The sequence below is a fragment of the Mytilus trossulus genome, chromosome 7 (assembly GCF_036588685.1).
Source record: "Mytilus trossulus isolate FHL-02 chromosome 7, PNRI_Mtr1.1.1.hap1, whole genome shotgun sequence".
NCBI classification, from domain to species: Eukaryota; Metazoa; Mollusca; class Bivalvia; order Mytilida; family Mytilidae; genus Mytilus; species Mytilus trossulus.
Genome location: NC_086379.1, coordinates 4,735,209 through 4,751,134, shown reverse-complemented (window position 1 = coordinate 4,751,134; position 15,926 = coordinate 4,735,209). Strand labels below are relative to the sequence as shown.

The following is a 15,926-nucleotide window of genomic DNA, read 5'->3' as shown; positions in this document are numbered from 1 at the left end:
TCGTGAGCAGCAACCCTCTATCAAAGAAATCACGTTAAGTATGTAATGGTATGGTTATAAAATGACATCTAAGTCAGCAATAGCCGTCAACTTCTTTGGATTCGGGCGTCACTAATGAGTCTTGTGTAGATGAAACGCGCGTCTGGTGAAAATAACAAAATTAAAACCTGGTATCTATGATAAGTTTATTTAGTTACAAATTAGATTCAAAACTGACTTGACCTGCCATGTTAGAGCACCTGCGTTCCAATTATCGTGTATATATGTAAACCTCAGATTTTTGTACAGCCTCAAGTCTGTGTTCGTTTCTCACATGTGTGCCCCATCGTGACGTCAATCCCTTATATGTGTCCATTAAAAATGATACGGACTTCATTCTGTGTCCTATTTTTACATTTGTGTTCAATCGTGACGTCATTTGCAAATCTATGTATCCCCATTTCAATTCTCAATTTTATGTTAAAAACTATATGGCCTCAAATCTGTGTCCTTTCCGTATTTAATCTTATTATGCCCGTCTAACATGTACGGCCTTATAGGATTTTTGTTTTTATTAAGTCATTTCTCATATTCCAATATTAAGTATGGCTGATGTGTTCTCCATGTGTGTGTTTAAAAAAAATTACATGCGTGAGTAGTTATTGTGTAATTTACATATTATTGTAAAATACAACATTTTAAAATTGTTTGCTTTTCTTGATCCCGTGTTTAATTCTTCTGTACTTATTATCGTAACTTTTCTTTACTCGTTACGTCATGATAAGAAATACACGAAAAAAAAATTAATAAACAACCTGAGAAAAATTACATCAAACATACAGGTTTGGCCTTCAAAAAAGAAGTAAACATATTCTGTATCGTAAGCTATAAACACATGCACTAATTTAAATACGTTGTGTTCAATGTTATGCTAAAATTTATTATTTCAAACAACGAAATGTTGTGCCCCGTTATTACAAAAAAAATAGTTTTTGTTAGTGAAAGTATTCTAGCTTTTAATCTATGTATCCTTAAAATACATAGTGTACCATGACATCAACATTCAGAAACCACAAAGGACATAGATTTGAGACAATACAAGACACAGATTAGAGACAATAAAACCCATAGATTTCAAACAATAGAGGACACAGATTAGAGACAATAAAACCCATAGATTTGAAACAATAGAGGACACAGAATAGAGACAATATCCCATAGATTTGAAACAATAGAGGACTTGATTAGGGACAAGAAAACCCATAGGTTTGAAACAATAGAGGACACAGATTAGAGACAATAAAACCCATATATTTGAAACAATAGAGGACTCAGATTAGAGACAATATCCCATAGATTTGAAACAATAGAGGACTTGATTAGAGACAATAAAATCCATAGATTTGAAACAATAGAGGACTCAGATTAGAGACAATAAAATCCATAGATTTGAGACAATACAGGACACAGATTAGAGACAATAAAACCCATAAATTTGAAACAATACAAGACACAGATTCGAAACATGAACTATGTCAATTGGACATGCTTTGATACTATATATGCGCTTGAATTTTTACTTGATAACATTTGTGATCGCTTTGGAGATTCCGTATATCGTCAAGTTATTGGAATTCCAATGGGGACTTACTGTGCACCACTTATTGCGGACCTGTTTTTTTATTGTTAAGAGTTACAATTTATGACTAAAATTAACAAAGACCCATCGAAAGAAAATTTGATAAAAAAAAATTAACAATACTTTTAGATATTTGGATGATATATTGGCTCTCAATGATGACGACTTCAGTATGTATACTAAAGAAATTTATCCTGTTGAACTTTCTTTAAATAAAGCTTATACTTACAATGACCACTGCCCTTTCCTCGATCTTGATATCTTTATCATTTACGTGAAGTTTAATACAAAAATTTATGATAAAAGAGATGATTTTTCATCTCCTCTCGTGAATTATCCATTTTTAGATGGTGACGTTCCCTTGTCACCATCTTATAGTGTTTGTATATCTCAACGTGTACGATTCGCTCGTGTATGTAACAACGTATTAGATTTTAGCGAGAGAAATTTATGTATTACTGAAAAATTATTACACCAGGGTTCTCGATATCACAAACTGGTCAAAACATTTACTAAATTTTATCACCGGTATAAGGAAATAATTCGTAAATATAACTCAACATGTAGACATCTTATACGTTCAGGTATTTAATATCCAATCTTTTATGGTAATATTCTTTACAAAGCACAAAAATGTCAGTATTCACCTCAAAAGCTTACAAAACTTTTAAACAGACTTATCAAGAAGGGATAAAGTTACGATACTGTTATCAGGTCATTAGAGATTGCATATTTTGGCTTTATTCACTTATAGGGTCTTTGCATAGGAACTAAACACCTTTTTTTTAAACTATTATTGGCATGACACGGGTTATGTGTTTCTCATATATTTTATGATGGTATGATACTAAACCCATAACGGGAGAGATTGTGCCTGATATTCATATGATGAAGACATAATCTGTCAATCAGTTTAATTGAGGTCTGGAGCTGGCATGTCAGTTAACTGCTAGTAGGCTGTTGTTATCTATGTATTATTGTCATTTTATTTGTTTTCATTTGTTACATCTTTTGACCTCGGACTCGGACTTCTCTTGAACTCATTTTAATGTGCGTATTAATATGCGTTTACTTTTCTACATTGGCTAGAGGTATAGGGGGAGGGTTGAGATCTCATAAACATGTTTAACCCCGCCGCAATTTTGCGCCTGTCCCGAGTCAGGAGCCTCTGACCTTTGTTAGTCTTGTATGATTTTTTTAAATTTATAATTCGGAGTTTAGTATGACGTCCATTGTCACTGTACTAGTATACATATTTTTAGGGGCCAGCTGAAGGACACCTACGGGTGCGGGAATTCTCGCTACACTGAAGGCCTATTGGTGGACTTCGGCTGTTGTCTGCTCTATGGTCGGCTAAGACACATTCCCAATTTCCTTTCTCAATTTTATTTAAATAGTTATCAAAAGTACCAGGATAATAAGTTAGTACGCCAGACACGCGTTTCGTCTGAATAAGTGACGTTTATATCAAAATAGTTATTAAGCCAAACAAGTACAAAGTTGAAGAGCATTGAGGATCCAAAATTCCAAAACGTTTAATTAACTGTAACTGCTTGATAATCGAATTAGGTATTGACAGTTCACTTGGAAACTCAATATATACACTAACGACACTTACCAAATAGGAAAACCTGGATAATCATAGGTCTATTCTATATTCCTTCGGAATTTCAACAAAAGATGAAGAACTGGATCTTCCATGACTTTATTGGATACCTAAACTACATAAGTGTCCTTACAAACAGCGGTATATTGCTGGGTCTTCCAAGTGCTCCACGAAACCTCTTTCTTAATTATTAGAATCTATTTTATCAGCAATCAAAGACGGGTTTCAAAGTTATTGAAAAACTGCCTGTGCTAGAGGTGGCGCGAATCAGATGTGGATACTTAAAAATTCCGAAGATCTTTTAGAGTACATACAATCTAACTCTCTTTCATCTTGTAATAGTATTAAAACATTTGACTTTTCTACACTTTAAACAAGTATTCACACCAAATCTTCCTATATCTATATATTCCACATTCCAAACTAAAAGACAAATTGAATGAGTTGGTTTAACTTTGTTTCATAACAAAGAATGACCAACGTAGATACAAGTATCTTGTCTTAGGAAGGGGTAAATCCTACTTTGTAAAAGATCACTCTGATTCAAACAAAAAATTATCTGAAACTGACACTATCAAGATGCTTGATTTCTTGATGGGCAAAATACTTATTACGTTCGGAGAATGTGTTTTTCAACAGACTGTCGGCATTCCAATAGGAAAAATAGTGCCCCGCTTCTTGCCGACTTTTTTCTTTATTATTATGAGGCTGACTTCATACAGAAACTTCTTAGGAAGAAAGATAACAAGTTAGCTATATCCTTTAACTCTACTTTCCGCTAAATAGATGATGTTCTTTCACTAAATAATTCAAAATTTGGTGACTATGTTGAACGCATCCATCCAATCAAACTAGAGATAAAGGATACTACAGATACAATTGACCTCATATCCTGAGTTAAAATCGTAAGTTCTTGAATTCGATTCATATCTGGTAATTCGTTTATACTCTAGATGATTTATGATCAGAACAAAATTAAAGCAAATTAACGAGCAAATTTCTAGACTTTAAATAAATAACAGTACTATACCGCTGTTCAAAATTAACAAAGTATGACAAAGAAAATATAATTGCAATATATTTACGTACGCATAATTTTGTTTAAATAAAGACTTTTTTTAGATGTCAAAATTCTATAAAATGCTGTTATGTGTATTGTGTTCTATATGTATATATATACATATATCAAGAAGGATAATGACTATCAGAAACCTGGTACAAATATTGCTGTTAATAAGTTGCTATTGTATTTTCGTTATTAATGCAGAAAATACAAGTTAATGGGAGAGTTGAATATTCATATCTGACATTAACAATTATTTAACATTTAACTACAATTTAGAAATTGCTTAATTTCATATTTTCAGTATGAATAAAATTTTATGTGGATTATAACTAATTTCCTGGTGTTTTTTTTTATGGTATTTTTCGAAAAACTAAGGATTTTCTTATCCCAGTCATCGATAATCTTAGCCGTATTTGGCACAACTTTTTAGAATTTTGGATCCTCAATGCTCTTCAACTTTATACTTTATAAATATTTTAATACGAACGTCACTGATGTATCTTATGTAGACGAAATCTTATTGTCAAAAATACGAACAAACATTATATTGCTCTCTCTAAAAGCTTTGAATTGAATGGCATGACTAAAATTGGGTTTCAAATCGCAGCAGCTCCAGATATGTCTTTGGTTATTTCTTTTTTTTACAAAGTTTTACCATCTTTGAAAATAAGTATGTGTCCCTAGTACACGGATGATCCATCCGCAAAATCATTTTTTATGTTCAGTGGACCATTAAAATGGGGTGAAATTTCTAATTTGGCATTAGAATTAAAAAGATTATATCAAAGGGAACATGTGTATTAACATCAAAAACTACCTCGACCAAAAAATTTAATCTGAAGCCGAATAGATGGACGAACAGACGGATGGATGGACGCACAGACCAGAAAACATCATGCCCATAAATGGGGCATAAAAATGAAGAAACGTACAAAGTAGTGTGTATTCAAAGTCAGAATATTCAGATAAATGGTACATGGGTATTACAATACTGTGGATTCATTTATTTTCGTGGGTACCAATTTTCGTGGTTTGAGGAAAACTTACATATTCGTGGATATTTAATTTCGTGGTTTCGGCAAAGTCTACACTCAGTCCTTTACAAAATTTGCATTTCGTTGAACATTTGAATTCGTGGTACCCACGAAATTCACGAAAATTGGTATCCAACGAATAATAATGAATCCACAGTAGATGCTAGATAAAAGCTTCTGTTCATTAGAAATCGTATTTAATGAATAATCACAAATTAAGGTGTAAAAGAAACCAACACCTACTTGAAGATGCGAAGTGTCGAACTCTATGAAGGGAGATATCATGTTGAAAAAGCAATTAGCTGTACTTACACAACAAGACAAACAAAGTACTTGACTGAATTACACATATGAGCAATTAGCAATTGCAATTAGACCAAACGAAAACATATAAATAGTTTGAATAATAAGGATTCCGTCAATAAACAACAAACAACAGAAGCAAGAACAACTTCATAATGTGTCAAATGTTGATGATTTTCGGATCCTTTGTTTTGTTTGACATCAGTGACCACATTAGAAACTGATAGTAGCGATGTAGAGGTTCGTTTACTCGATAACCTAAATTCTCCATTAATGGCTACATTTGACATGTCAAAAGCAAATGGTCGTATTAAACAGTTTGTAAGTGATACTATGGAAGCGAAAGTGAAAGATATAGAGGAGTTATGGAAACGGAAAGAGTGTATGAGTTATGCACTTGAAGCGAGGATGGAAGATATAGAGGCGAGTTTGGATCGGAAAAGTTTGAATGTTGAAAGAAACTTGACTGTTTATTTTACTGATCTGTTAAAAGGATTTGCTTATCAGATAGCTAACGAAAACGACAACGGTAAGAAATTTAATATTATTGACATTAACAATTATTTAACATTTAACTACAATTTTATAATTGCTTAATTTCATATTTTCAGTATGAATAAAATTTTATGTGGATTATAACTAATTTCCTGGGGGTTTTTTGGGGGTATTTTTCGAAAAACTAAGGATTTTCTTATCCCAGTCATCGATAATCTTAGCCGTATTTGGCACAACTTTTTAGAATTTTTGATCCTCAATGCTCTTCAACTTTATACTTTATAAATATTTCAATACGAACGTCAATGATGTATCGTATGTAGACGAAACGCGCGTCTGGCATACTAGATTATAATCCTGGTACCTTTGATAACTAATTAGGCGTATATTAATAGTATTTTTCTTATTAAAGTAAGTATTAGTCATGTATATTGCAACATAAGCTATTAATTTTATGCTTTAATTTCAATTGACAAATTCAAAGCTAACACATGTACAGGTTATGTGTTTTCAACAAGTAAATCGTATTAGGTCTTACCCCCTATACAAATGAGAAGATGTTGAATGATTTTCAATGAGAAGTTCAGATGACAATAGTTACCTTTGTTTACATCTCGTTATTCAATTAAGACAACACAAACCAAGGTTACAAACAAAAGAAACTATCCACTCGTCACAAAAAAAATATCCACTAGTCACCAAAAAAATATCCACTGGTCAACAAAAAACTATCCACCAGTCACCAAAACACTATCCTTAGTCACCAAAAAACTATCCACCAGTCAGCAAAAAACTATCCACCAGTCACCAAAAAAATATCTACCAGTCACTAAAAAACTATCCACCAATCATCAAAAAACTATCCACTAGCCAACAATAAACTATCCTTAGTCACCAAAAAACTATCCACCAGTCAGCAAAAAACTATCCACCAGTCACTAAAAAAATATCCACCAGTCACCAAAAAACCTTCCACTAGCCAACAAAAAACTATCCACCAGTCACCAAAAAAATACCTACAAGTCACCAAAAAACTATCCACCAGTCATCAAAAAAATACCTACAAGTCACCAAAAAAACTATCCACCAGTCACCAAAAAACCGGTTAGTTAAGTGGTAAGGTCATCGTACAGTCTTTTTAAATTAGCAAAGCATATACCATTAAGTAAGCTATAAATGTTACCGGAATAGCTTTATGTAAAACGCTGCAAATAAAAAAAATGCCCCAAAAAATCAAAAGCATGATTTAGGTATAAAACAATCAATTAAAAATGGTTAACATACACAACAACATACCTCTTCATATAACTACAGGTACATACATCATGTGGCAGAGTAAAAGAGTGCGGCGCTCAACATTCCTCTATGGCCAATTGTGTAACACTACAATATAAGAACACAGTGTAACAATCAGTTGAAAACAAGTTTCACGCATCAGTTCAATGCAAAACACACAAAAAAAAAAGACCATTGACTCACAGAATTGTTTTGAGAGTACTCACAACTACTGAAAGATAGTTCTCAGCCATTGACACTAGGAATGTAAACATTTCCTTTAAGATAAGAAAGTTAGTGTATTCCTTTAATACATAAATATTGATGTGTTCCTTTGACACAGGAAATGTTAATGTGTTCCTATGTATTGTAATTTTAAAACGGATAACGGAAATTGGACGGTAAGAACGAAATAAAGTGTTTTTTTTTTGTCTCTATTAGTCCTTTCAATTCATAATTAAATTCGTTGTACTAGTATCTTATTTGGTATGATTAACGATAATGGGTGGTCTTTACCAAAACTAAGTGTTTTAAGTGTATTCAAAATTTTCCAAAAAGAACATCCTTAACAATTAAAATAGTTTATATAAATAGAATTTTTCTTTTATTGTATTTTAGTTAATTTATCAGACCCATTTAAACCCTCTATTTTTTTAAGTTCAGAAGGCATTAAGGAAAAGGAATTTTCTCCTTAAATGAAAAGGACAGATATAACAACCGTACACAAAACACGATGTAGAAAACTACCGATAGAGCAACACGAACTCCGACAACACTGTGATGATATCAGGTGCTCATGAAGGAAGCAGATCCTGCTTCACATGTGGAACACCTCACCGAAATATAAAGTAGTTCTGACTTGGCTGATTTAAATACATTGAAACTAAAAACAATGTCCGATAACCCCAGATTCTATATTGAAATTTGAAGAACATTGACCAATAAGTCTTTTAGAGAAAAACAAATCTATCGTAATACATTTCAAACACACCAACAACCTTCAACGATCAAGTCAAAAAGTCTTTTACAGAAGTTATAGAAAATTCTATGATCGTACATATAACAAATCATCGACTTTAATTAATAAAATCATTTCTTTAGTGATGCATTCTGTCAATCTAAATATTTCAGTGATGCATTCTGTCAATCTAAATATTTCAGTTCAATAAAAATAATACTTTATAAATTACGAGTGTTTATGTAGAATGCTCTATCGTGGATTCCTTTCATCAAAAACACTCCAGTCGAATTTATAAGAGCATAGGATATGCAAATACTTCAACAGTAATGACGTATATGTTTTATCAAGAATTAAATCAATCAGAATTGGTTCAAAATAAATCAACAGATTGTTTAAAGAAAATGAACTGTAAGGCCGTACTTTAACCTATAATGGTTTAATTTTTAAATTGTTATTTGGATGGAGAGTTGTCTCATTGGCACTCACACCACATCTTCCTATATCTACTGATTCTGAAAAACTAAACTAGAGGCTCTAAGACCCTGTGTCTCTCACCTTGGTCTATGTGCATATTAAACAAAGGACATAGATGGATTCATGACAAAATTGTGTTTTGGTGATGGTGATATGTTTGTAGATCTTACTTTAACTGAACATTCTTGCTACTAACAATTTTTTCTATCTATATAGACTTGGTCTTTTAGATACAGGGGAAATTATTTTGTAAAAATTTACAAAAATTTACCAAATTAACGAAAATTGTTCAAAATCGACTATCAAGGGCAATATGTCCATTTTAGTCATGTTGTCCTATTATTAGATCTTACCTTGCTGAACATTGTTGCTGTAAACAGTTTGCCTCTATCTATAAAAGTATTCAAGATGATAACCAAAAACGGCAAAATTTCCTTGAAATTACCAATTCAGGGGCAGCAACCCAACAACCGATTGTATGGTTCATCTGAAAATTTCGGGGCTGATAGACCTTGACCTGAAAAACAATTTTAACCCAGATCAGATTTCCTCTTAATGCTTTGGTTTCAGAATAATCTACATTTTACCCCTATGATCAATTTTTAGCCATGGCGGCCATCTTGGTTGGTTGCCCAGGTCACTGGACACATTGTTTAACTAGATACCACAATGATTAATGTGGCCAAGTTTGGTTGAATTTCGCCCAGATGTTTCGGAGGAGAAGACTTTTGTAAAAGTAAACGACGACGGCGTCGGCTGACGATGGACGACAATCAATGAGAAAAGCACACTTGTCCCTTTGGGCCAGATGAGCTAAGAAAAAATCAACCAGGGTTTTTTGATAAAAACTTTCTGAAAAAAAAACGAGGTCACCAACAGAACGTTTATAGAGTATTCAGAAACTTGCCTTAATAGTCATCATGATCAAAGGTACCAGGATTATAATTTAGTACGCCAGACGCGCGTTTCGTCTAAACAAGACTCCTCAGTGACGCTCAAATCAAAAATATTTATAAACCCAAACAAGTACAAAGATGAAGAGCATTGGGGATCCAAAATTCCAAAAAGTTGTGCCAAATACAGCTAAGGTAATATATGCCTGGGATAAGAAAATCCTTAGTTTTTCAAAAATTTTAAAGTTTTGTATACAGGAAATTTAAAAAAATGACCACATAATGGATATTCATGTCACACCGAAGTGTTGACTACTGGGCTGGTGATCCCCTCGGGGACGAAACGTCCACCAGCAGTGGCATCGTCTAAATGAATGTGTTTCTATCTTATGACTGTTTCAACATGAAGTTTTGCTACTGTTAAGCAACATTCATAATAATGATAATGATTGTTTAGTTTCTTTTTTTTTTTAGGTATTTCAGAAAAGAATAAACGGTACGACAGACTTTTTCAGAGGATGGGAGGAATATGAAAATGGATTCGGTAATTTGGAGGCAGAATTTTGGCTTGGTAATTTCTTATATCTTTTTTTCAAGGAGCAACTTCAATTTGTTATGAATAATATTACAGACATACAAACAAACTCCATGCAATACATAGTCCAGATCATATTACTTTGTACGGGCACAATATCTGGTGATGTCATTCTAACGGTTTATGGACACTTTTTAATGACTGTATAAAAAATGTATTTAAACGGTTTAACAAAAGGTATAATGTAAAAAGTGCTATGGAATCCAGGGCTTCCCGTCGACTGTGGTTCTATCTGTTGGTTTAACGTGTAATGTTGATTTGAAAAACAAAGTTAATTTCTCAGTAAAACACGGAACACAGTAAAAACGGTTCTTTAGGTGTTCACAAACTAGCTTCTGTCCAAGTTTCGAACAATCCGTGAAGTGAAGTTATTTATGTCTTTATAATACTTATACTAGACATTTTTGAATGAAAACATAAAAAAATACTTACAATTAGAACAATATTATAATCAGTATTTAAACATGTTTGTCTTGGATACTCGATAGTAAATGCTTCTGTTCAAGCTTTTTATATACTCAAAAATGTTAGCCTATCTTGTTTGTTCGTACAAATAACTATAACTATTAACTAGACCTACATGTTGATGACGTAGATGTTGAGGTGTTATTCGTTACAGTTAAGGCAATTACCATTGTCACGTATACTTAAGCTATTTAATTTCATTTCAGGTAATCGGAAAATAAGTGATATAACGTCGACAGGAAAACATGAATTACGTATAGATCTTACCGATTTCGATGGAAGCACAGGATTTGCCAAATATTCAACATTTTCTGTCGGAAATGCGTCCACCAATTACAAACTGACAGTTCGTGGATATAATGGGAATATCGGTGAGTAAACATTTAATTTGTTATTCTGCTCTATATGTGTGAATCTCCATTCTTGTGGTTCTCGTAAATAGTTTTGGACTTATCTTATGCGGAAAGCATTTATTATGTTGCTCATAGAACATATCATATAGTCGTAAGATATGTTTTTCAAAGTTACTTATGACTAAGACATTTTAGATGAGGATTAGGGATAAATCCTACTTTGTAAAGAATCACTCTGATTCAAACAAAAAATTCTCTGAAACCGATATTATCAAGATGCTTGATTTCTTGATTGACAACATATTTGTTACGTTCGGAGGACTTGTTTTTGAACAGACTGTCGGCATCCCAATGGGAACAAACTGTGCCCCTCTACTTACACGACTTGTTTCTTTATCATTATGAGGCTGACGTCATGCAGGAACTTCTTATGAAGAAAGATAAGAAGTTAGCAATATCCCTTTTCACTAAACAATTCAAAATTTGGTGACTATGTGGCACGCATTTATCCCATCGAATTGGAGATAAAGGATACTACAGATACAGTTAAGTCGGCTTCATATCTTGACTTACATCTAGAAATTGACAATGAGGGTCGGTTGAAGACACAACTTTACTACAAAAGAGATGATTTCAGAATTTTCCAATTGTGAACTTTCCATTTCTAAGAAGCAACATTCCAGCAGCACCTGCATACGGGGTATATATCTCCCAATTGATACAATATTCCCGTGCTTGCATTTCCTATCATGATTTTCGTGATAGAGGGTTACTGCTCACAAGAAAGCTATTAAACCAGGAGTTCCAAATGGTGAAGTTGAAATCATCCCTTCGTAAATTTTATGGACGCCATCACGAGTTGGTTGACCGTTATGGAATAACCGTTTCACAAATGATATCGGATATGTTCCTTACGTCGTAACTACAATCCCCTTCCCTTTTATGAATTTGACCTACCGAATTAGACTATTTACCGGATTTGTAATCACATAAGCAACACGACGGGTGCCGCATGTGGAGCAGGATCTGCTTACCCTTCTGGAGCATCTGAGATCACCCCTAGTTTTTGGTGGGGTTCGTGTTGTTTATTCTTTAGTTTTCTATGTTGTGTCATGTGTACTATTGTTTTTCTGTTTGTCTTTTTCATTTTTAGCCATGGCGTTGTCAGTTTGTTTTATATTTATGAGTTTGACTGTCCCTTTGGTCTCTTTCGTCCCTCTTTTATGTTATATGTCAAAGTCGTAAGATATGTTTTTGAATGTGTCCCAAGTCCGATAAGTCATAATATTCATAAAAAATTAGAGACACCTTGTGACATGACGTATGAAAGTCTTCTGATTATCATAGATGTTACCACATCTCTTCTATTGTTCTATGGTGATCAGTATCCTTTACAGCATTTGTTTTCGCACATGCAGTTTAACGGGCTATCTTTATGACACTATTCGTTGATGTGTCGCGATCAGTCTGCAAAATAGAAAATAATTATGACTTTATAAGGACAGCTTTGATATTTGTTCTATGACGTATCAAATACTAGTTATGAGATAGCCACACAATTTGATTGTTTTAATTGTAATTAGGATACTCGTTGTGCTTGTACATTCTTTTATTATGTTATTATTTATGATATTCTATAATTCTTGTCTTTCATTTTTGCTAATGTGATTTATCAAGCCTTTTTGTGTTACGTCAATACATAGAGCGTTGCTCTGTACATATGCATTCCGTTATTGTGCTATTGTAAAACATGTTTGTATGCTTGTCTTTCATTTTTGCTATGTGCCTTTTTATGTTTGTTTTTTTATACATTTATCACGTGGTTTTGTACTTATATACCCGTCATTGGGTTATTGTACTTTGTAAATTTGTGTATTTTTGTCTTTATTTTTTTCTAATATTCTTGGTCTATAAGGAATTTTGTGTTTCTTTTTTACAAATTTGTTTGTTTTTAGTGGTTTAGATTATAACACAATATTGACTGTTGTACCCCTATTTTTGGCATGTTTACTTTACATGTCTGTTTGTTTCGTTCACGCGTCTTTGTCAATGTAATGGAATTTGATGCGACTGTCATACAAGTGAGGGGTTTATTTAGCTATAAAACCAGGTTCAATCCACCATTTTCTACTTAAGAAAATGCATGTACCAAGTCAGGAATATGACAGTTGTTATCCATTCGTTTGATTTGTTTCATCTTTTGATTTTGCCATTTGATTAGGGACTTTACGTTTTAAATTTTCCACGGAGTTCAGTATTTTTGTGATTTTACTTTTTTTCTATGATATATCTTATAACATACTTTAAGATACTTTCGAAAACCTTAACGTCGGCAAATTAATCATTCTTTAATATGACAAAGATATACGATGCATTTTTTATTAAAAAAAGTTTGGTTTATTTTAATCCTAAAGTCAATGTTAGGATAAAACAAAATTGTTCTTTATTATTAAGTTTACCTTTCTTTTATGACGATATTTCTTTTTCATCTTCTTACGCCGGTGACCTGAAATTTAGAAACGATCCTTTACTAATTCAACACTGTAGTTAGATCTTTAAATATTTCAGTAAATAGTTATCAAAGGTACCAGGATTATAATTTAGTACGCCAGACACGCGTTTCGTCTACATAAGACTCATCAGTGACGCTCATATCAAAATATTCATAAAACCGAACAAGTACAAAGTTGAAGAGCTTTCAAAATTCCAAACAGTTGTGCCAAATACGGCTAAGGTAATCCATGCCTGGGATAAGAAAATCCTTAGTTTTTCAAAAAATTCAAAGTTTTGTAAATAGGAAATTTATAAAAAAAAAAAAATGACCACATTATTGATATTCATGGCAACACCGAAGTAAATTATAGCGAACTTATTATTAAATACAGATGCTAATTCATTGATCTTCAAACTGTCGATATCTGTATAGCTCGTTCTTATGTTGTACAGAAATACCACTGTTAGGGAGAGCGTTGGGATCCTGCTAACATATCTAAACTCCGAAACATTCTGTATGTATGTGCTTGTTCCTAGTCAGGAGCCGGTAATTCAGTGGTTGTCGTTTGTTGATGTGTTACATATTTGTTTTTCGTTCATTTTTGTTTACATTAATTGTGCCGTTAGTTTCCTAATTTGATTTGTTTTACATATATTACGGGTCATTTTACAACTGACAATACCATATTAACTTTGCTTATTGTTGAAGGTCGTACGGTGACTTATAGTTGTAAATTTCCGTGTCATTTGGTCTCTTGCGAAGAGTGTCTCATTGGCAATCATACAACATCTTCTTTTGATGTATACAAGTGGATTTCTAAAATTACAATCACTACTTAATTTAATTTACTAACGTGATATTATTAGTAAATTACATAGTGTGCTAGTGACCTTATGCGCTATATATGGGGTCAATAAAACCCATATTGGGTGAGAGAAATTTTTTTGACACAGAAAATTTGTTTCAATATTAATTAAAACAAATGCAATAATAGTATTACATGTCTTACATATATTTCAATTATTTTGAACAGGAAATGGTTTATGGTATAATGATGGAATGAGTTTTACTACAAAAGACAGGGATAACGATCTAGATTCCACAGATAACTGTTCAAATACTCGAAATGGAGCCTGGTGGTATAATCGTTGTACCAATGTCAATCTAAACGGACAATATCTACAACGTTGGAAGTATGACATCAATGGTATTACTTGGTACGAATGGAAGACATCATTCCATTCAATGAAATCATCTGTAATGATGTTTAGAAAAGTTTATTTGACATAACAACATCAAAATGTTTTATTACGGCAGTTTGTGTATTTGAATTGTTTGATCAATTTTCATTATATATTTCATCCGTTTTGTGCATTTTCCATGTAAGATGTAGTCTTTCTTATTAACATAACAGAGACAGTTGTGTCAATTTGATTGTCCTGGATATGCCTGAAATGTATATCTTTCATTGGTCAACAATAAATCGATCATGAGTGGACCTTACATATAAATATATATCCAAAATACCCTCTGTTAGACTACATGGATTGCCTGAAATAATCATAATATTAGATAAAACTATTAAATGAGCTGTCAAAACATATAGAACATTTTACTAATTTAACGTCAATACACATTGAAATGCATTTAAACTGATACACACTCTCTTTCACCTTGCAATAGTATTAAAACATTTGACTTTTCTACACTTTACACAAGTATTCCCCATCCAAACTAAATGACAAATTGAAAGAGTTGGTATTGTTTTGTTTCATAAAAATGAATGTCCAAAATAGATTAAAGTATCCTGTCTTAGGGAGGGATAAATCCTACTTTGCAAAGGATCACTTTGATTCAAACAAAAAATTCTCTGAAACTCACATTATCAAGATGCTTGATTTCTTGATTGACAACATATTTGTTACGTTAGGAGGACATGTTTTAACATGACTGTCGGCATCTCAATGGGAACCAATTGGGCCCTCTTCTTGTCAACTTGTTTCTTTATTATTATGAGGCTAATCTTCACACAGGAAGTTATTTGACTGTTTGTCTGTTTGTCTTTTTTTCTTTTTTAAACTATGGCGTTGTCAGTTTATTTTCGATCTATGAGCTTGGCTGTCCCTTTGGTATCTTTCGTCCCTCTTTTACAGTATATGCTATACAGTCAAGTTCTAGCAATGTTTAACTTAGAATTTAAACATGATCAAACATAACCCAGGCTACAAGTACCCATATCAATTTCTTAGCAAAATATTGTTGATTAAATCATCATTAAATGAATACATAATTTG

The 15,926-nt window shown here is 32.7% G+C and overlaps 1 protein-coding gene across 1 annotated transcript; it reads left to right on the top strand.

Annotated features, from left to right (window-relative positions):
* The first annotated feature begins 7,759 nt into the window (after positions 1-7,759).
* On the top strand, positions 7,760-15,596 carry LOC134726115 (ficolin-2-like). The gene is made up of 4 exons (XM_063590513.1): positions 7,760-7,798; positions 10,200-10,296; positions 10,992-11,156; positions 14,666-15,596. Exons 1-4 carry the CDS (start codon positions 7,760-7,762, stop codon positions 14,920-14,922), a joined length of 558 nt encoding a protein of 185 aa, XP_063446583.1. The 3' UTR covers positions 14,923-15,596.
* Positions 15,597-15,926: the final 330 nt, after the last annotated feature.

Excerpts from the sequence above, each read along its gene's own strand:
- LOC134726115 (XM_063590513.1), top strand. The coding sequence starts at position 7,760 with ATGTATTGTAATTTTAAAACGGATAACGGAAATTGGACG. Across the intron at positions 7,799-10,199 it reads CGGATAACGGAAATTGGACG|GTATTTCAGAAAAGAATAAA; the intron begins GTAAGAACGAAA and ends TTTTTTTTTTAG. Across the intron at positions 10,297-10,991 it reads GGAGGCAGAATTTTGGCTTG|GTAATCGGAAAATAAGTGAT; the intron begins GTAATTTCTTAT and ends ATTTCATTTCAG.